At 42.3% G+C, this 21,733-nt stretch overlaps 1 protein-coding gene across 7 annotated transcripts in view; it reads left to right on the top strand.

The window, feature by feature from the left end:
* Positions 1-17,049, top strand: part of slc44a1b (solute carrier family 44 member 1b) — a 24,327-nt gene extending 7,278 nt beyond the window's left edge. For 2 of the 7 annotated variants that reach the window (XM_084009866.1, XM_084009867.1), the window contains exons 5-15: positions 2,617-2,710; positions 3,890-4,059; positions 4,150-4,239; positions 4,331-4,473; positions 5,198-5,384; positions 9,196-9,364; positions 9,500-9,656; positions 10,718-10,801; positions 10,886-11,023; positions 11,196-11,432; positions 11,854-13,851. In XM_084009866.1, the coding sequence (XP_083865992.1) occupies positions 2,617-2,710; positions 3,890-4,059; positions 4,150-4,239; positions 4,331-4,473; positions 5,198-5,384; positions 9,196-9,364; positions 9,500-9,656; positions 10,718-10,801; positions 10,886-11,023; positions 11,196-11,432; positions 11,854-12,252 (1,868 nt within the window). In that variant the 3' untranslated portion in view covers positions 12,253-13,851. Of the gene's footprint in view, positions 1-2,616; positions 2,711-3,889; positions 4,060-4,149; positions 4,240-4,330; positions 4,474-5,197; positions 5,385-9,195; positions 9,365-9,499; positions 9,657-10,717; positions 10,802-10,885; positions 11,024-11,195; positions 11,433-11,853; positions 13,852-15,255 lie in introns of those variants that run through there. The other 5 variants (XR_014597185.1, XR_014597182.1, XR_014597183.1 and 2 more) reach the window with 5 other exon arrangements.
* The last annotated feature ends 4,684 nt before the right edge of the window (positions 17,050-21,733 follow it).

The following is a 21,733-nucleotide window of genomic DNA, read 5'->3' on the forward strand; positions in this document are numbered from 1 at the left end:
TTACCAGCTAGTAGTGTAATTAAGCCCTGAGTAGTGCTCTAAGGTTTAATGTTACCAGCTAGTAGTGTAATTAAGCCCTGAGTAGTGCTTTTAGGTTTAATGTTACCAGCTAGTAGTGTAATTAAGCCCTGAGTAGTGCTCTAAGGTTTAATGTTACCAGCTAGTAGTGTAATTAAGCCCTGAGGAGTGCTTATAGGTTTAATGTTACCAGCTAGTAGTGTAATTAAGCCCTGAGTAGTGCTTATAGGTTTAATGTTACCAGCTAGTAGTGTAATTAAGCCCTGGTTAGTGCTTGTAGGTTCAATGTTACCAGTCAATAGTGTTACTAAGCCCTGAGTAGTGTCTGTAGGTTGAATGTTGCCAGTCAATAGTGTTACTAAGCCCTGAGTAGTGTCTGTAGGTTCAATGTTACCAGGTAGTGGTGTTACTAAGCCCTGAGTAGTGTCTGTAGGTTCAATGCTACCAGGTAGTAGTGTTATTAAGCCCTGAGTAGTGTCTGTAGGTTCAATGCTTCCAGGTAGAAGTGTTATTAAGCCCTGAGTAGTGTCTGTAGGTTCAATGCTACCAGGTAGTAGTGTTATTAAGCCCTGAGTAATGTCTGTAGGTCCAATGCTTCCAGGTAGAAGTGTTATTAAGCCCTGAGTAGTGTCTGTAGGTTCAACCATACAGGTAGTAGTGTTATTAAGCCCTGAGTAGTGCCTGTAGGTTCAACCATACAGGTAGTAGTGTTATTAAGCCCTGAGTAGTGCCTGTAGGTTCAACGTTACCAGGTAGTAATGTTATTGAGCCCTGAGTTTTGCTTGTTCAACGTGTACAACTGGAAGTGTCAGAACAGACTCGCCATCACGTCATGATGGTGATGATGTAATGTCTGCATGTGACCTCAGAGTACAGTACCACAAGCACACTCATACAGTAACAAAGGCAGCTTTAAGTGTGTCGTTGGTGCCACTCGTCTCCGTTAGTCTTCCATCTTGGCTCCTCTGATTCTGTTCATACTGAACATGAATGGACTCTCTGTCACAGATGAACCAGCTGTTCTCTCATTGTGTCCCTTCATGTACGTACAGTGTTTGTCTTCTACGTCTCAGAAATGACATAACACGAAACCATCTGCAAGAAGTTTGTGTTCAGTTTGTTGAAGGGCGATGCTTCTTTCAACTCCAGTTAATAATTCCATTTCATTGATGGTGATGGTGATGATGATGATATTAATGGTGATGGTGGTGATGATGATGGTGGTGATTGTAATGATGGTAATGGTGGTGGTGGTGGTAATGATGATGGTGATGATGATGGTGGTGGTGGTGGTGGTGGTGATGATGATGATGATGATGATAATGATGGTGATAGTGATGATGGTGGTGATGGTGATGATGATGATGATAATGATGGTGGTAATGATGGTGATGATGGTGATAGTGATGATGGTGGTGATGGTGGTAATGATGATGATGATGATGATGGTGGTGGTGATGATGGTGGTGATGGTGGTAATGATGGTGGTGGTGGTGATGATGATGATAGTGATGGTGATAGTGATGATGGTGGTGGTGATGGTGGTTGTGGTGATGGTGATGATGATGATAATGATGGTGGTAATGATGATGGTGATGATGATAATGGTGGTGATGATGATGGTGATAGTGATGATGGTGATGGTGAAAATGATGGTGATGATGGTGATAGTGATGATGATGGTGGTGATGATGATGATGATGGTGGTGGTGGTGGTGATGATGATAATGATGGTGGTAATGATGATGGTGATGATGATAATGGTGGTGATGATGATGGTGATAGTGATGATGGTGATGGTGATGGTGGTGATGATGATGATGATGATAGTGACGATGATGATAATCGTGGTGATAGTGATGATGGTGATGTGATGGTGGTAATGATGATATGATGGTGGTGATGGTGGTGATGATGATAATGATGGTGGTAATGATGATGGTGATAGTGATGATGATGATAATGATGGTGATAGTGATGGTGGTGATGTGATGGTGATGATGATGGTGGTGATGATGATGATAATGATGGTGATAGTGATGATAGTGATGGTGGTGATGTGATGGTGATGATGATGATGGTGGTAATGATGATAATGATGGTGGTGATGATGATGGTGATAGTGATGATGGTGATAGTGACGATGATGATAATGGTGGTGACAGTGATGATGGTGATGTGATGGTGGTAATGATGATAATGATGGTGGTGATGGTGGTGATGATGATAATGATGGTGGTGATGGTGGTAATGATGATGGTGATAGTGATGATGATGATAATGATGGTGATAGTGATGATGGTGATGTGATTGTGGTGATGTGATGGTGGTGATGATGATAATGATGGTGGTGATGGTGGTAATGATGATAATGATGGTGATAGTGATGATGGTGATAGTGATGATGGTGATAGTGATGGTGGTGATGGTGATGTAGGTGATGATGGTGGTGATGGTGATAGTGGTGATGGTGATGGTGATGATGGTGGTGATGATGATGATGGTGATAGTGATGATGATAATGATGGTGATAGTGATGATGGTGATAGTGATGATGGTGATGGTGCTGATGTGATGATTTTTGTTTTTCTGTTTCAGGTTCGGAGTTGTGTTCCTACGAGTTGGCAGGTCATAAATATCCCGGTCTACCTGAGAGGTTCTCTAAATGTCCCAAACTTCCTGTTCCGCCCAGGTAAGTCCAACAGTTCATAGTAGTCTATGAGTACTAGGGGGGTCTACAGGACTGTCCTCCAAAGGTCCCAGCTCATGAGGTGTAGGAACCAAAACCTTTAGACCTGGTTTATTATTATTATTATTATATGACACACATAGTTTATTATTATTTATTTATTTATTTATTATTATTAATATCATTATTAGTACTACAGAATATACACACCTGGTTTAATATTATTATTGTTATTATTATTATACGACGATGATGATGTTTTATATGATAGATCCAGATTCTCATCGGAGGGAATTACTTTTCTGTGTCAGCGTACAGCCTACTGACCACTTTGAATTATGTTTTATATTTATTTTATTTGCTCCCAAGTCCGTTTAACACCGCCGGGATTACAGCTGAAAGAATGAGGCTGATATTGTCATAAACCACGTTATAAGAATACATCTCAGCAACACATTCATCTGTAAAAAGTTTTTTATTGCGGGTGGACAGTGTGAGAGTTAAAGGGGCGAGAGAGAGGGATGACATGATTTAAAAGAGGGCTGCAGGGTGGATTCAAACCCGGGACCGCTGCAGGGAGCCTTGGTACATGGGGCGGTAACTCTACCGCTGAGCTACCAGTGCAATTAATAAACCAAAATAATCAGTCAGTAGTGTCCTTATGATGGGGCAGTCATACTATATTATATATTTAACCACTAGTAACAAGTTTTTTGCCAGCTGTCCTTCCTGCATTTGGCAGATGAAACTGTTGCTTTTTGCCTGTATTATATGTTTAACTTCTTCGTATTTCTGTAAGATTATGGTTTGCTTCTCGTACGTGAAATACGCCGCAGACTGATCCATGTTTGCGATTGGTCAAATGCTGCAAGCCCCACCTCTTTTATGTGCACGCGCTCATAGCTGGAAAGGGAAACCCTGGTTGACTTTAGAGTTGATAACTAGCGTCGTGTGACCGCTTATCTCTGATTGCCTTTGTTAGGGTTACTTAATTTGGATAACAGAAAGATACCTGGTATGTTGAACTCGCTGAGTAGTTCAGGCCTCTGATCTGTTCCTATTTCGGACCATCTACCAGCGGATGTCAGTTTAGTCCATGAGGGTTAACGGTCAAGACCTTAAGGGGGACCCTGGGCCTGTGACCCCGGGCCTGTGAGCCCTCTGACCTCTGTGTCTCCTCAGTAAGCCGTTGCCGGTGTTTAACCGCTGCACGCCGGTGGATATTTCCTGCTACGCCAAGTTTGCGGAGGCGGTGGTGACGTTCGTGGGCGACCATAGCGTCCTACACCGCCTGATCGCCGGCGTTGCCGCCAGCAAGGAGATCATCATCGGACTTTGTGTGCTCGCTCTGGGTGAGGACCTGGATCGTCATCTGGTTGTGGACCTCTTTGAATCTCCATGTTGTCTTCTAATTTAATGTCTCAGTGTTGTCTGTCTCTCAGTCCTCTCCATGATCCTCATGGTCATCATCCGTTACATCTCAGCCGTACTGGTCTGGATCCTCACCTCGCTGGTCGTCCTCGGGTCCCTCGGTGAGGCCACTTCCTGTTTACATATGTTGATCTGGTTTCCCAGCCTGTCTTTTACTCATGACATTTTTCTTCTTGTCCTCTAATGTCTCAGCGGGGACCAGTGTCCTCTGGTGGCTCTACATTGACCACCGGCTGTCTGGGAACCAGACTACCAACGTGAAGGAGGACGAGGTGGACATCAGAGACGGGGGACAGGCACTGCTGGTCTACGCCGCTGCTGCCACAGTCTTCACTGTAAGAATCTCTTACATTCTTGTCCTAATCCAGAACCTGAAACCGGTTTATCACTGTCACCTACCAATGAAATTGGAGGAGCCCCAACATTCTACCTACCAATGGTATGGGAGGGGCCCCAAAAATCCACCTACCAATGGTATGGGAGGGGCCCAGACGTTCTACCTACCTATGGTCTGGGAGGAACCCAGACGTTCCACCTACCAATGGTATGGGCGGAGTCCCAACGTTCCACCTACCAATGGTATGGGAGGAACCCCAACGTTCCACCTACCAATGGTATGGGCGGAGTCCCAGCAATTCACCTACCAATGGTATGGGAGGAACCCAGACGTTCCACCTACCAATGGTATGGGAGGAACCCCAACGTTCCACCTACCAATGGTATGGGAGGAACCCAGACGTTCCACCTACCAATGGTATGGGTGGAGTCCCAACAATCCACCTACCAATGGTATGGGTGGAGCCCCAATGTTCCTAGCCAATCAGAAGCAGGTCAGGTCTCGGCACACTGGAAGTGTGGATCTAGTGATGTGGTGTTAGCTTGTTAGCAGATTCATGAAACCTGCTGAAGACGTGATCATAGTTGACAGTGACATAGTTGTCCGGTCAGAGTCCGGTCAGAGTCCGGTCGCAGTTCAACACTGACGGGACAGGTGTCCTGATGATGAGGACACCGTGGGGACAGGTCTCCTCCTCTTCTTCACGTCTTCCTGTCTTCCAGATCATCCTGCTGCTGTTGATGCTGTTCATGAGAAAGCGCGTGGCTTTGACCATCGCTCTGTTCCACGTCGCGGGAAAGGTCTTCATCCACCTGCCCCTCCTCACCCTGCAGCCCTTCGTCACCTTCCTGGCCTTGCTGCTCTTCTGGGTCTACTGGATTCTGGTCCTGCTCTTCCTGGGGACCAGTGGTCAGTTTGAACCTCATCGAAATAAAGACATGTTTCTTTCCTTTTAAAAGTATTATATTATCCTTCGGGCCGGGACTTTAACGCGTTAATTAAGATTCATTAATTACACAAACATTAACATGTTAAAAAAATGTACGCATTTTAATCGCACTTATTTTTGAACCGCGAAACCTTTCTGACTGGATGAGTTTCAGGCGGACCGATTACGACTGGTTCACACCTGCCGCTTCTCACTAGGGATGTCCCGATCCAGCTTTTTGCACTTCCGATCCGATACCGATATTGTAGCTTTAAGTATCGGCTGATACCGATACCGGCCGATCCAAGCATGTATTAAAGATTAAAGATGCCGGTTGATGGAAATGATCCAAAATTAGGGGCTGGAAAAATATGTCTGGAAAATGATGAGCATCACATTAATAGCTACAGATACTGTAAAACAACGACATGAGTGCATATATTGTCTTATTTTATCAAGTAAAATATAAGTTATAGGTTTACTCAACAGCCTGATAGTTCATAGAAATTCAGGTAGAAATAGGTTAACTCAGAGTTCCACATGTTATCAAAAACAATCCTCCCCCCCACAGGGGGTCCCTTGCTTTGCATTCACACTGCTCCAGCCCAAACGGGCTTTAGCCCGTACACACCTCATCACGTCCTAATACTACACACACAATATGGCTTGATGTTGTTTTGAAGGAGTGCATATATTTATCGACACTCGACCTGCATCAGCGCATGTGCGCACGAGCGGATCTGTGCGAGCAGGCAGCGCGGAAGCCGGTCCGGTTCCGGTAGAAAGCGACATCGTGGTGGTTTAACGAGGCGGAACGGCATCAGAACAACATCAAGCGCGTAAAGTACACGAAGAAGAACGTAGCGGGAGTGCGCGGCGAGGATTGTTGTGGCTGCGCGTCTTGCGGAGCAAGTCTACTGTGCTGCGCGGAGGCGCTCCTAATGTAAATGATTATTGATTTATGAATGAATTGATAGGTGGCTTATTTTTGGCATATTGATTGTATGGCCTGTATAATGGTAGGGGAAACACTGGACATGCACACAAGTCCGTCTTGTTGTTGTTTAGTGGATGCTGGACAGGTCGCGAGGTGTGCGCTAGGTGTGCTGGAAAACGCGGACCGGACTTTGGGGAAAACCGGAAAAAAACTGGAATGGATTACTACATCGGTGCGCTGGAAAACACGGACCGGAGTTTTGAAAAAAAAAAACTGGATCGGGAGTCCGGATCGGGATTTTCCCGTGCAGGCCGATCCGATATCGATATGCATTTTTTGCTAATATCGGCGGCCGATCCGATCCAAATATCGGATCGGGACATCCCTACTTCTCACTGTTCTCAGGTCAAATATTTATATGCGATTAAAATGCGATTAATTTCGATTAATTAATTACAAAGCCTCTAATTAATTAGATTTTTTTTTTAATCGAGTCCCGGCCCCAAATTATCCTTTTAATAGTATAACTATTATTATTACAACTACTATTATTATTATTATTATTATTGATATAAGTGGGTGAATATTCCTCAGCCTTCCTTGGTGTTTTGGTTTTGACTGAAGCCTCGTTCACATACGTCTCCACTCGTCCATCTCTGAGCGACAGCTGTCAATGGATGTGAATGTGTTCTAGCGGAATGTGGTCAGGACAGGCGATGCGATGTGGGCGGGGACGGAGAGAAAATAACTTGAACTTTCTGCGATGCGAGTGAAGCGAGTACCAATCAGAATGTAGAATAGAGATGATTGACAGTTGACGTCAACAGAGAGTTGCCGCTTGAACTCCCCGCCGGCGGGAGTTAATTTTTTTGCCAGCGAGTAGAATTCAGTGTGAAAGCGAGTAGCGACGCATGTGAATGGGGCTATACGCGCCGTTAAACTCGCCAGCTGAGGGGGGGTCGGCGCGGGGGACGCCTTGCCATGGCAACGGGGGAAAACAGAACGTTGATGAGCCAAACCAGCCGCGAGGATTTCCCCTTACAATAAGCGCTGCTGCCCTCCTGTTTAGGCCTATCCGCTAGTTAAGTCCATTTGCCTTGATAAAATAATGTTGGGCGAACATCGAGACTATGGCGGCCTAAATTAGACTATGGCGGTGCGCCATCGTCTCCTCAAAGTGTGGGAAACACCACTTCCCGTTTGTCTTCTCTTTGTCGTCAGAGCCCTGTTTCGCTTGTTTTCCCGCATTTAAGTCAAGTAGCCTACGTCTGGCGTCAAGCGGGACTGGCGGGGAATTACGGGTTCAAAACGCAATTAATTGCAATTCATTTATTTTAATCGAGTAATTTCTTATTGACAATTAATCCCTAATGTGTACTATATATAGTACACATGTACAGTATATATATACAGTGTTGGGCACGTTACTTTGAAAAAGTAATTAGTTATAGTTACTAGTTACTTCTCCCAAAAAGTAACTGAGTTACTAACTGAGTTACTCCACTATAAAAGTAACTAGTTACCAGTAAAAGTAACTATTGCGTTACTTTTTCGTTTCTCGCCCCCGTAACCCCCCCCCCCCCCCCCCCTAGCCCCCACCTTCTCAGAGCATGTTTCATAAGCCAGATGAATAGAGTGCACGACAACAAAGACAAGTACCTGCACAGAGGTTTGCTTTTATTGTAACTCAATGTAAACGACAGCGGATGGACATACACTTCTCAAAATACCGTAGATGACCAAATAATCGCCCGCGTGCAAATACGCGCCTGTGCTATAGCCGCCGGGGGTCCGACCTCATTTGGCATAATAAACGCCGGTTCAATTAAACGCCCGGGCGATTAAGTGTTTACCATAGTCTTGCACAGAAAACAAAAGTTTTTTTTTAACAGCACTTCACCGGCTCTCACCTCTTCTGTCAGTCAGCCCCTCCTCTCGCGCTCTCTCTCTCTCTCGCATGCAGGCGCGCGCACACACACACACACACAGACACACACAGGCGCGCTAGACTGAGGGATATAGGGATATAGATAAATGCGCTAATGTACAGTGTTGAAATTACCGCGATCGACCCCCCCTTCCGTTATCATTCATAACACTGCTGATCAGCTCCCTGTGTCGCGGTAACACAGACAAACTGTCTTTGTATTTATTGTCTGATGTCAATAAAGATGCGTCAGGGGGAAAAAGTAGTTTTGTTCCAGTGGTGCTATGGTGAGCTCCTTGTTCTTTGCATGATGGTCTGGTGCTGCTCATTGCAAAAATAAATTGTAGCCTGTTGCAAATACGCGCCTGGTTCTTATAAACGCCTGGGCTCCAAGTCGATTTAGCATATTAAACGCCCGGGCTACTAAATGGTCATCTACGGTATCTCATCCTCCCTTCTCTCATGACAACACGCGCACGAGTCCTATCATGAAGTTAAAAAAAAGTTCATTGTGCGACTTGAGTAACGTGCAGTAACGGGGTGTCGGCAATGATAACGGCGTTATAGTGACAGTCAAAGTAATTAGTTAGATTACTCGTTACTGAAAAAAGTAACGGCGTTAGTAACGCCGTTTATTTCAACGCCGTTATTCCCATCACTGTATATATATATATATATATATATATATATATATAAAACATTCTAAAGTAAGTAAGTATTGATCATAACCATGTACAGTGGTGGTTGGTGGTTACACAGAACTGATTCAGGACGTCCAACTAATCAATAATCGGAACCATTAGCCTGCTGATCAATCAATAATCTGAGTTATTATTGGCTGACGTGACTCAACATCACCCAAAGCATTATGGGAACTGTAGTGTGGTTTGACATGGAGCTGAGTTTGTGTGTGTGTGTGGTTCTGCAGGGAACCCAGTCCAGAATGAGGAGACGGGTCTCACAGAGTTCAGACTGACCGGTCCTCTACAGTACCTGACCTGGTACCACGCAGTGGGTCTGGTTTGGATCACAGAGTTCATCCTGGCCTGCCAGCAGATGACTGTGGCCGGAGCCGTGGTCACCTACTACTTCACCAGGTGAGTCCACCCCATCAGGTGAGTCCACCCCACCAGGTGAGTCCACCCCACCAGGTGAGTCCACCTCACCAGGTGAGTCCGAGTTAGCTTTGGACTTGAGCCGTGAACCAGATTAATGTGAACTTTGTGTTTCAGGGACAAGAACCGGCTCCCGGTGACCCCGATCCTGTCGTCAGTCCTGAGGCTAGTCCGGTATCACCTGGGAACGGTTGCTAAGGGAGCCTTCATCATCACGCTGGTCAAGATCCCCCGACTCTTCCTCATGTACATCCACAACCAGCTGAAGGGAAAGGTATTGGTCTGATTATTGATCTGATTATTGATCTGATTATTGGTCTTATTATTGATCTGATTATTGATCTCAGTATTGATCTGATTATTGGTCTTATTATTGATCTGATTATTGATCTCAGTGTTGATCTGATTATTGGTCTGAGTATTGATCTGATTATTGATCTCAGTATTGGTCTGCTTATTGGTCTGAGTATTGATCTGATTATTGGTCTGAGTATTGATCTGATTATTGATCTCAGTATTGATCTGAGTATTGATCTGATTATTGGTCTAAGTATTGGTCTGATTATTGATCTGATTATTGGACTGAGTATTGATCTGATTATTGGTCTAAGTATTGATCTGATTATTGATCTCAGTATTGATCTGATTATTGGTCTGAGTATTGATCTGATTATTGGTCTAAGTATTGGTCTGATTATTGATCTGATTATTGGACTGAGTATTGATCTGATTATTGGTCTAAGTATTGATCTGATTATTGATCTCAGTATTGATCTGATTATTGATCTCAGTATTGATCTGATTATTGGTCTGAGTATTGATCTGATTATTGGTCTAAGTATTGGTCTGATTATTGATCTGATTATTGGACTGAGTATTGATCTGATTATTGGTCTAAGTATTGATCTGATTATTGATCTCAGTATTGATCTGATTATTGATCTCAGTATTGGTCTGATTATTTATCTGATTATTGGTCTGAGTATTGATCTGATTATTGATCTGATTATTGATCTGATTATTGGATTGAGTATTGATCTGATTATTGGTCTAAGTATTGATCTGATTATTGATCTCAGTATTGATCTGATTATTGATCTCAGTATTGGTCTGATTATTGATCTGATTATTGATCTGATTATTGATCTGATTATTGATCTCTGATTATTTATCTGATTATTTATCTGATTATTGGTCTGAGTATTGATCTGATAATTGGTCTGATTATTGATCTGATTATTGATTTCAGTATCGGTCTGCTTATTGAGCTGAGTATTGATCTGATTATTGGTCTGAGTATTGATCTGCTTATTGATGTGACGTTTTTTCTCTCAGGAGAATGCGTGTGCTCGCTGCCTGCTGAAGACGTGTATCTGCTGTCTGTGGTGTTTGGAGAAGTGCCTCAACTATCTCAATCAGGTAACAAATGAAAAGTTTGCGTTCTCTAACTCTGATTCTTGTTGTTTTCGTTGTGACCGTCTCACTTGTGGTCTGATTTCCCAGAATGCATATGCAGCCACAGCCATCAACAGCACCAGTTTCTGCACGTCTGCACGTGACGCCTTTGTGATCCTGGTGGAAAACGCTCTCCGAGTCGCCACAATCAATGCCGTCGGAGACTTTGTGCTCTTCCTAGGAAAGGTGAGCTGACTATGGGTCTGCTCTATGTGAACAACATCTGAAGATTATTTGTAAAAATATGTGAAGAAATATGTGTGTGTGTGTGTGTGTGTGTGTGTGTGTGTGTATTTATATGTATGCGAATATTTCCTGTTTCTTTGATATTTCTTTGAATATTAAATTATTTCCTCAGATCCTGATCGTATCATCGACAGCGTTCGCCGGCGTCCTCCTCCTCAACTATCAGCGAGACTACGCCGAGTGGCTGCTGCCTCTGATCATCGTGTGTCTCTTCTCCTTCCTGGTGGCTCACTGCTTCCTGTCCATCTTTGAGATCGTGGTGGACGTCCTATTCCTGTGCTTCGCCATTGACACCAAGTACAACGACGGCACTCCGGGGAAGGAGTTCTTCATGGACAAAGCTTTGATGGTGAGGACTCAATGTCACATGATGTGTTTACATAACCAATAGCAGTGTGTGAAAGGCACTTCCTGTTGACATTTGAGTCTCGCTCATGGACTTTTTGAGCCCTTTCCGTAAATCCGTTTTAGATAAAACATTAAATCCATTACTTGACAGGTCCGTCTGGTCTGGGAGGATCAGAGTCTGGAAGACATTTACATGAAAACATGCTGTAAAACATGTCAGATAAAAACACTTTTAGATAACAAAGTAAAGTGACATGCAGCGTGATGTCGCATGTATTTACCATCTCAGACCCTCACAGCCTCTCAGCCATCTCCCAGCTGACCTCAGTTCAGTCCCTGAGGGTTCAGGGCTTAGACCTTAGGGGGCCATTGGGATTGGACCTTTAATTTGGACCCTGACTCCTCCCCTTGCACCCTTGCAGGAGTTCGTGGAGAGCAGCCGGCGGTTGGAGCGGGCGGTGGAGCGTGGGCGGAGCCGGGTGAAGGAGGTGGTGTCGGAGGGGGCGGAGATGAAGCCCATGGTGAGTGACAGCAGAGGAGGCGTGGCCAGGCGGAAGAGCTCGTCATCAGAGGGGGTGGGGCTGGACGGTGGCGGGGGAGAATGGGAGGAGCTCCAGGAGTTCCAGGTGTACTACCTGCTGGTGGGGGTGCTGGTGGACTGGGTCCTGATGGAGCAGAGCGGCTTTGTCCTCTGTCTCAGTGAGGACGTGGTCCTCTTCCTCTGCGTCTACCTGCCCACCTCCACCCTCTTCCTGTTCGTCAGCCTGCTGCATACACCACCCGCCGCCGCCGCCAGTCCCAAAGTCGCCGCCGCCAGCTAACACATGTGCTAATGGACATGGTGCATGCTAACCGATCCATGCTAACAGACATGTGCTAACTGACGCATGCTAACTGGCGCATCCTGTCCTGAGCATGCTGATTGGATGAACACTGATGGGTGTTAACCTGCCTCATGTCCTTCATCACTCTCATCGTCTTCATCACTATCCTCGTCTTCATCATTGTCCTCTTCATCACTGTCATCGTCTTCATCACAGCTTTGTTCATGTGTATTTCATTTTTTACTTTTGTATCTTTATATTGAAACCTTTTTAATGTTATTGTAATGTGACATTATTTTGCAGCTGTTTTTTTGTTTGGCCTTATGTTCTCACCATGGTGCTTTTAAGGACTCAGCAGATAATCAGATAAATCAGTGATGAAGCTTCAGATTCATGACCATCAAATGTGACTAAGAAAGTCAAAGAGAATCTAAAAATCAAATATGGAGGATGTCCAGGTGTCTCCTGAGGTCATGAGCAACTTTTCAGTCTGAAATCAAAAAACATGTGTTTTAAAGCTCTGGTCTACGATTTGAAAGATTTCTCAAATGAGCCAAAATTGATCCAATAGTAGCCATCCGGTCCACATGGCTGTCGGGGTGAGAGAGAAATCTGACCGGCACCCGCTGCATTTACACCCATAATGTTTCATCATTCGTGGCCGTAATAAACACTATTACTGCTTTGTACATGTTGTGGAAGTCCCGGACACACCGGGAAACTAAACGGCGTCCTGCTGAGTTCATACCCAGAGGGAATGTTCCCATTCATTGTCTATGTAAGAAGCCGTGCAATGCCGTCGCGGAGCAGCGAGTTTCCAGAGACGGCGCCGCCTCCCGCAACTCTTGAAAATCTTTTAAACTGAGCGTTGTCGATCTAAAATAAAGACAGATTCAGCAACTGCATCGCTTATTTCTCGCCTAAAATGTTTTCAGAAACACATTTCACTGAACTACTATCGTAAATTAAGAGGGAGGTGGGAGGCTGCGAGGGGAGAACGATAGAGCTCAGAGGGGGGGATTAAAGAGCACAGAGGGGAGGGGTGTGTGTGTGTGGCGGGATGCTTTTTTCAAACCTTTCAAATTGTAGACCATAGCTTTAACTGGACTAATTATATTTTGATCATCAGACTACCTGTTAAAGGCAAATTAAAGCCTGTAAAATGAAAGAAGAAAACATTCATACATAAAATCCAGCATCTTAAATTTATCTTGTGGCCCAAATTTTTGGAATCACTGATGAAGGAGAATTTAATTTATATGACGTATTATAATGAAAATATATTTTTTTAAGATTTTAACAGAATATGAGTAATAAAAGGTGACAACGGCTCTCAGTCATCAAACAAATAAGAACAGACCTTGTGAGATTTCAACATAATTAATAAATACATCCCTGCGACCCTGAATACAGGATAAGCGGTAGACAATGGATGGATGGATGGATAATAGATACATTATTGTAATTATTATTAAATGTATGATTAAATTAAACCCATGAGGCATGTATTAAAAATAATACAAATGTGTAAACATGAATAAATATAATTTTATTTGTAAATTAAACAAAGCAATTAAATAATATTATATATCATTCATCAGCTGTCAATCATCTTTTTACAATCATCTGTTATCAATCTCCAGCTGTCACGTTATAGGTTTGAGGTAATAGGTTATAAGTTATAGGTCATAAGTTATAGGTTATGAGTTATAGGTCATAAGTTATAGGTTATGAGTTATAGGTCATAAGTTATAGGTTATACGTTATAGGTCATAAGTTATAGGTCATAAGTTATAGGTTATGAGTTATAGGTCATAAGTTATAGGTTATGAGTTATAGGTCATAAGTTATAGGTTATACGTTATAGGTCATAAGTTATAGGTCATAAGTTATAGGTTATGAGTTATAGGTCATAAGTTATAGGTTATGAGTTATAGGTCATAAGTTATAGGTTATAAGTTATAGGTCATAAGTTATAGGTCATAAGTTATAGGTTATAAGTTATAGGTCATACGTTATAGGTCATAAGTTATAGGTTATAAGTTATAGGTTATAAGTTATAGGTTATAAGTTATAGGTCATACGTTATAGGTCATAAGTTATAGGTTATAAGTTATAGGTCATAAGTTATAGGTTATAAGTTATAGGTCATAAGTTATAGGTTATGAGTTATAGGTTATAAGTTATAGGTCATAAGTTATAGGTCATAAGTTATAGGTCATAAGTTATAGGTTATAAGTTATAGGTCATACGTTATAGGTCATAAGTTATAGGTTATAAGTTATAGGTTATAAGTTATAGGTTATAAGTTATAGGTTATGAGTTATAGGTTATGAGTTATAGGTCATAAGTTATAGGTTATACGTTATAGGTCATAAGTTATAGGTCATGAGTTATAGGTTATGAGTTATAGGTCATAAGTTATAGGTTATGAGTTATAGGTTATAAGTTATAGGTTATAAGTTATAGGTCATACGTTATAGGTCATAAGTTATAGGTTATAAGTTATAGGTTATAAGTTATAGGTCATACGTTATAGGTTATAAGTTATAGGTTATGAGTTATAGGTCATAAGTTATAGGTTATAAGTTATAGGTCATAAGTTATAGGTCATACGTTATAGGTTATAAGTTATAGGTTATAAGTTATAGGTTATAAGTTATAGGTCATACGTTATAGGTTATAAGTTATAGGTTATATGTTATAGGTTATAAGTTATAGGTCATACGTTATAGGTTATAAGTTATAGGTTATACGTTATAGGTTATAAGTTATAGGTTATACGTTATAGGTTATAAGTTATAGGTCATACGTTATAGGTTATAAGTTATAGGTTATAAGTTACAGGTTATAAGTTATAGATTATCCTGTTTAACCAATGTTTGTCTTCCTGGTTTTGCCTCTTGACTATCCATGATGCTTCACTCTCACCTCCATTTCACTGCCTCTGTCCCGTTTGTGTGATAGGTTCTGACCATGTGACCTCACTTCCTGTTTCAGGCTCCAGGAACAAGTTCTGCTTGACCAAAATCAGCCAATGGGACTTAAAGGAAAAGAGACATTCCAAATGTTTATTTTTACCAACGTGTAACATGTTTACTATGGTTTCACTCCAGGGAGAAATATTTTAATAAGAAACTGTAAAAACGTAACAATGTAACCAAGCACTTTATATTGAAGCGCTGCAGATTTTAAACCGGCTGATGCATTTTTTCGTAGTGATGTCCTTTTTTACAAAACGTCACTGAACTCATCATTCACTCTTCAGTTTTTTATAAACACTCCAACTGGACTCCATGTTGGATCAGGAGCAGATGATGTCATCAGAGGGCTGGTCGCTGGATGAGGTCTGATGTCAGAGGAAAGGTTGGATCTAACGGAATGCGCTGTGAGCTGATGGATCCATACATCCTAGGATCCATACATCTGATGGATTAGTGGTTAACTGTCTGGACATTGACCGGGGGTCGGTACCACAGAGTTCACTTCCTGTCTGGTCACGTCTTCACAGGTGAGGTCATGACCTCATCCAGGTCTTTAAGAGGACTCTGGTCACTAGGTCTGACTCACCACCGGCACATGCTGCAGCCTACAGTACCCAGAGTGCAACTCTCAACTGAGAGGTCTGATTTTAATGTTATGGTAGTAGTCTGGTAGTTCCCTGTCCTGGTTGTGGTACTGGTCCTGATGTTCCAGTGTTGCATCGTGTCACTGCAGCACTGTGAACAGGAATGCAATGAAGGCCTGTTGAATGCGTTGCAGTGACGTGTTGCAGCGACGCATCGCAGTGACATGTTGCAGTGACAGGTTGCAGTGAAGTGTTGCAGCGACACATTGCAGTGACATGTTGCAATGACGCGATACATTGAAGTGTTGCAGTGACGCATTGCAGTGACAGGTTGCATTAAAGTGTTGCAGTGACAGGTTGCATTAAAGTGTTGCAGTGACACATTGCAGTGACAGGTTGCATTAAAGTGTTGCAGTGACACATTGCAGTGACAGGTTGCATTAAAGTGTTGCAGTGACACATTGCAGTGACAGGTTGCATTAAAGTGTTGCAATGACAGGTTGCAACGACAGGTTGCAGTAAAGCGTTGCAGTGACACATTGCAGTGACATATTGCAATGACAGGTTGCAGTGACGCGTTGCAGTGACAGGTTGCAGTGCGAAGCCATGTTTCAGACTCGGGGGTAGGTGAGGTAGCACTATGGCTAACAAGCTAATACAGCTAGCATGTTCACTGCTGGTGAAGTGTTAGAATATAAAATAATATTTTGGATCGGGAACACACTGACCATGTTTTGGTTTCTGTCTGGAGAGAACTGATCTGGTCTTCACCGCCACGTTGCTGTCTTCTTCATTATCGGATCTTTCTGTTCACGTTGTCAACACTGACTATGAAGTTGTATATTTGTTGTCTTTAGTTATTCTTTTAGAAATGTTTCCATAAACACAACACGGTTAAACGTCCACATTCTGTTATTAATCATTAATGGTGTAATACCAAAGTCTTATCACAGAGCATCGATTTAACCGCTGACTTTATTTTCCTCGATTAGTCGTGCTCACCTGGTGTTCACACCGATCTGACACCTTCATGTCTTCGCTGTAAACAGGAAGAGGAAGAAGAACATTTTACTTACGTAGAAGTAGTAATACTACAGTGTAAAAGTTATGCATTTAAATCTGATTAAACATTAAACATGTTAGAACCAAAATAAAACTACAGAACTGTACAGATTTATTCTGAAGGTCCCAAGGTGGTCGACAGGAAGGGGCGGGACTTCATCTCTCCATAGAGTGGTGAAGTCCCGCCCCTCCATTTCCGGGACATGGGTCCTCAAAAGCAAAAAAATATCAATGCGATTCAATGGGTAGATACAAATTATTTTCTGGTCCCGTTTGAATTGTGCCATGGATTTCACATATGTTCTTTGTGATATTTAAAGAAAATTTTTCACGCAAAGAAGACGACAATTAAGCGCGAAGAGTTTTGATAAAGTTAGGTTTTGTGTGAGCCGCTTTGTGAACTACAGCTCCTCGCTGTTCTCGTCGCGAATGATATACGTCACCACCCGCCGAGTCCGAAGTCCGCCGAGATGGCTGTTTCTCTGCTCCACTTCACCGCTTTTTTCCAAGGGCAGAATAAAAGTATCGAAAGGGGGGAGAACCACTATAAGTCGGGTCATGTGGAGAGCCTCAACTTCGCCGATGGGGAGGGAAAAGGGCGATGACGTGACGTCACATACGCGACACAACATGTAGTCTTTATCATTGTGTTTTCTCAATGAATTTTAACTGAAGAATTGCACAATAAACGGTCAAACTCTTGACATGGAAAATTATAATTTAAGCCTATAAACAACATTTGTGTAATCCAAGGCATAACGACCGGGGGATCAGATAATAATTATTTTCCGTCCATTGAACACCATTCATTTTTTTCGCTCCGAAAGGACCCATGGCGCCGTTACTTCCTGCTTCCGCTTCGGCACTCTATAGCTACCTGTTGACAGGAAGTGACAGCTGACTGAGTCTAAATGTGTGCATGAAGCTTATAGAGTGGTGAAGTCCCGCCCCTCCATTTCCGGGACATGGGTCCTCAAAAGCAAAAAAATATCAATGCGATTCAATGGGTAGATACAAATTATTTTCTGGTCCCGTTTGAATTGTGCCATGGATTTCACATATGTTCTTTGTGATATTTAAAGAAAATTTTTCACGCAAAGAAGACGACAATTAAGCGCGAAGAGTTTTGATAAAGTTAGGTTTTGTGTGAGCCGCTTTGTGAACTACAGCTCCTCGCTGTTCTCGTCGCGAATGATATACGTCACCACCCGCCGAGTCCGAAGTCCGCCAAGATGGCTGTTTCTCTGCTCCACTTCACCGCTTTTTTCCAAGGGCAGAATAAAAGTATCGAAAGGGGGGAGAACCACTATAAGTCGGGTCATGTGGAGAGCCTCAACTTCGCCGATGGGGAGGGAAAAGGGCGATGACGTGACGTCACATACGCGACACAACATGTAGTCTTTATCATTGTGTTTTCTCAATGAATTTTAACTGAAGAATTGCACAATAAACGGTCAAACTCTTGACATGGAAAATTATAATTTAAGCCTATAAACAACATTTGTGTAATCCAAGGCATAACGACCGGGGGATCAGATAATAATTATTTTCCGTCCATTGAACACCATTCATTTTTTTCGCTCCGAAAGGACCCATGGCGCCGTTACTTCCTGCTTCCGCTTCGGCACTCTATTGGTTGGAGCTAAACGCAGTGGAGCAACAGTCACATGACTTCGCCCACAAGTCGTAGCGTTGCGTTCGCTGGTCGTGTTGTCATGGCGATGGTGCCGAGGTCTCATCAGCTGATCTGTGATGACGATGATTGACACAAGATTGCTTTCGTCAGCTTTCTTCTCCACAAACATACAGTCACATGAATCCACTTCCTGTTGCCATTAAATCCAGAGAAGAAGAAGAAGAAGCAATAAAAAAAACTGTGTCATGTGACCACATCAACAAGTCTTCCTGCTTCTGGTCGTCCAGGAAGTGGACTGTCCATTACAAGGTGACTGATTGGCCAATCAGGTCTATGTTGAAGTCTGTGAGGTGCAGCAGCTGAAAGCTCAGAGAAAAGTCACTAAGTGGACCTTTGAGTTTTGTTGATGGGGACTCTGTCAGATGAAGGAGACCTGATGTTCATTGTGTCAGACTTCAGACCACCAGGTCTTCAGACCTCCAGATCTTCAGACTTCAGACCCCCAGATAATCAAACCTCCAGACACCCAGACCTCCAGATTTCAGATCTCCAGATCTTAAGACACCCAGACCCTTTAATACTACGTCACCAGATCTGGACGTTACAGAGTCACATGATGAGTTCCTGAGTCCACCAGGAACCAGGATCCTGAGTCCACCAAGAACCAGGATCCTGAGACACAAAGGAAACGAAACACTGAACATGAAGCGAAGGATTTCATCCAACGACGGTTTAACGAGCTTCAAACTAACCTTGTTAAGATTTAAAGTGCATCTGTTTCCTGTTCAGCTGATGTGTTTGACGGTTTTCAGGCTGCGACTGTTCCCATCATGCACCTCTTCTCCCGGGTTGAACAGACTCAAACACGGTGGTCACATGGCGCTCTGACCACATTCCCGACACCATTAAGTGTCAGATTTCATAACTCCAATATTAAAACGTTCCTTCTGATGCGTTTTGTGCGTCATGTGACAGGAAGTTAAGAGTTTTACTGCAACGTCACATGAATGTCACTCAACTGATTATCTAATAATTATTATTATTAAAAATCAGGCTGGAAATGAGCCGTTTTAGTTATTTTTAACAATTTGTCAACTCAGCATTCAGTTCAGTTTTTTTCTAAATGTCTGAAAACTGAAACATCGTCATTTTAAATCAACATTCAGTGTTTTCAGTGAACAGATAAATATAATAAACAGGTTTAACGGAATAATACTCACCAAATCCAGATTATAGATTGTGATGAGAAAACTTTGTTTATGTTTAACTTCCTAAACATGAACCAACAACTTCATTATTATTGATTATTACTGATTCACTGTTGGCTAATAATCTGCTTCTCGTCAAATCCAGCCAATCAGCACACAGCACTGCCGAAGCTGTTGTCAGGTGACATTGGAGACACTCCAATCAGAACGTTGTCTGTATGGATTATTGATTTTATATGGTAAAAATCAAGTGATCTCATCAATCAGCGTCTGTGATCAGGTGATCATTTATTCTCAGTCACCTGGTAAAGGTGTGTAAATGACATCACAGCTGATGTCATCGTGTGTCTTTCTGGATGAGAAGCTGATGATTCTCTCTGTTAGCTAACCGTTGGCATAGATTAGCATTATCTAACCGTTAGCTCACAGTTTGTGTACGATTAATTTAGGCAATGCAACCATTTACTATTGACTCTCCGTTAGCTAACAGCCAGTTTACCATTAGTTTTCCATTAGCGTATTGTTCTTTTACTGTTAGCTTAGCATTAGCAGGGAAGCTAACTGTCTCTCTTTTAGGTACGTATGTACACATTCACATATATAACTGAGGTCATTTACACGTCTTTACAAAATACTATATTTAAATGTTACAACTAAGTTATTTTCATCAATTATGCAGGAGATTTTTTCTCATTAAATTAATGTTGCATTAATGAATGCTATTCGTTTAAGACAGGGATGTAGAAGATATTACTCCAATGCATTTACATTAATAAGTGAACTAGCAAGAGATGAAATCATCGTTATGATTCGCTCCAATTATCCTTGTTTAGTCTTCACAGTAATGTTTCTTCATAAACACAAATCAAGTTGCTCTGAGAAATCACTCTACAGTCCACTGGGGTCGGCCGTACGACTCCCACACTCCTTTAACACAACCCTAACCAGCCTCACTAACTGGTAAATCATCATTTTCTAACTTGACCTATGGTCGTCATGGTAACTGTGTTTTAACCTGACGACAGCTTCCTTCAGCCTGACTAGATGAATCTGATCCAGAACCAGTTGCATGTCCATGTTTTTCTTCATCACAGCGCGTCGTCTCCGCCGTTTGTCTCCATGGAGACATGAACCGTCAGCTGTTGTTCGTCTCCATGGAGACGTGAACCGTCAGCTGTAACACACGTTTAGGTTGTTTGTAACATTGAAGAACTTATTCTTTGGTTCTGGGTTGACTTTTTTATATTTATCACTTCTTGTGTATATTGGTTTTGTAAGAAAAATAATAAAATGTAAAATATAAATCCGTGCTTGACATCTTGTTCACTTTCACATTATATGGACAAAACAATATATCATCACTACAATCTATTTGTGCAAATAATAACAGTTCTTATTTTGAATCTGTCAATAATCCAAACAGCAGCAGATTGAATGCAGATATGAAGAAACACAACAGTTAGACTTTAATAAATGTGCCACAAACGGAAGAATATGCTCCTACATACAAGTTTATTCCAAAAACATCCCTGCAGGCCCGGGTTTGGCCCCTACAGGTCTTTAGTCTTTAAGACTTCCTGTCTTCTTCAGGACTTTCAAATTAACTTTCAGACAGGTAGATAATAACATCACATGTTCATTTAGAAAAATAATCATAACAGTCAAATTCAGTATACACATATGGCTCAGAGGTAGAGTGAGTCTTCCTTCCATCGGGGGTTCGATTCCCAGCTGCTCCAGACCACATACTGAAGTGTCCTTGGGCAATATAGTGAACCCAGACTAGAAAAGAGACCTAGAATGCAGGTCCAGGTCCAAATCTTCTGATTAAATGATTGTTTCTATTGATCTGCTGATTCTACCGTTATTAATCATCATTGTGTCTTCACCTGATATTAAATATAAAAGCAGAAATCACATCTAATGATATTTACTTTATTTTGTATTTAATTTGAAAAGCTGAGGACGACATTATAAAGCCAGCTCTTATTTTGAAATAAACCT

Source organism: Eutrigla gurnardus (assembly GCF_963514095.1).
Source record: "Eutrigla gurnardus genome assembly, chromosome: 5".
Classification (NCBI taxonomy): Eukaryota; Metazoa; Chordata; class Actinopteri; order Perciformes; family Triglidae; genus Eutrigla; species Eutrigla gurnardus.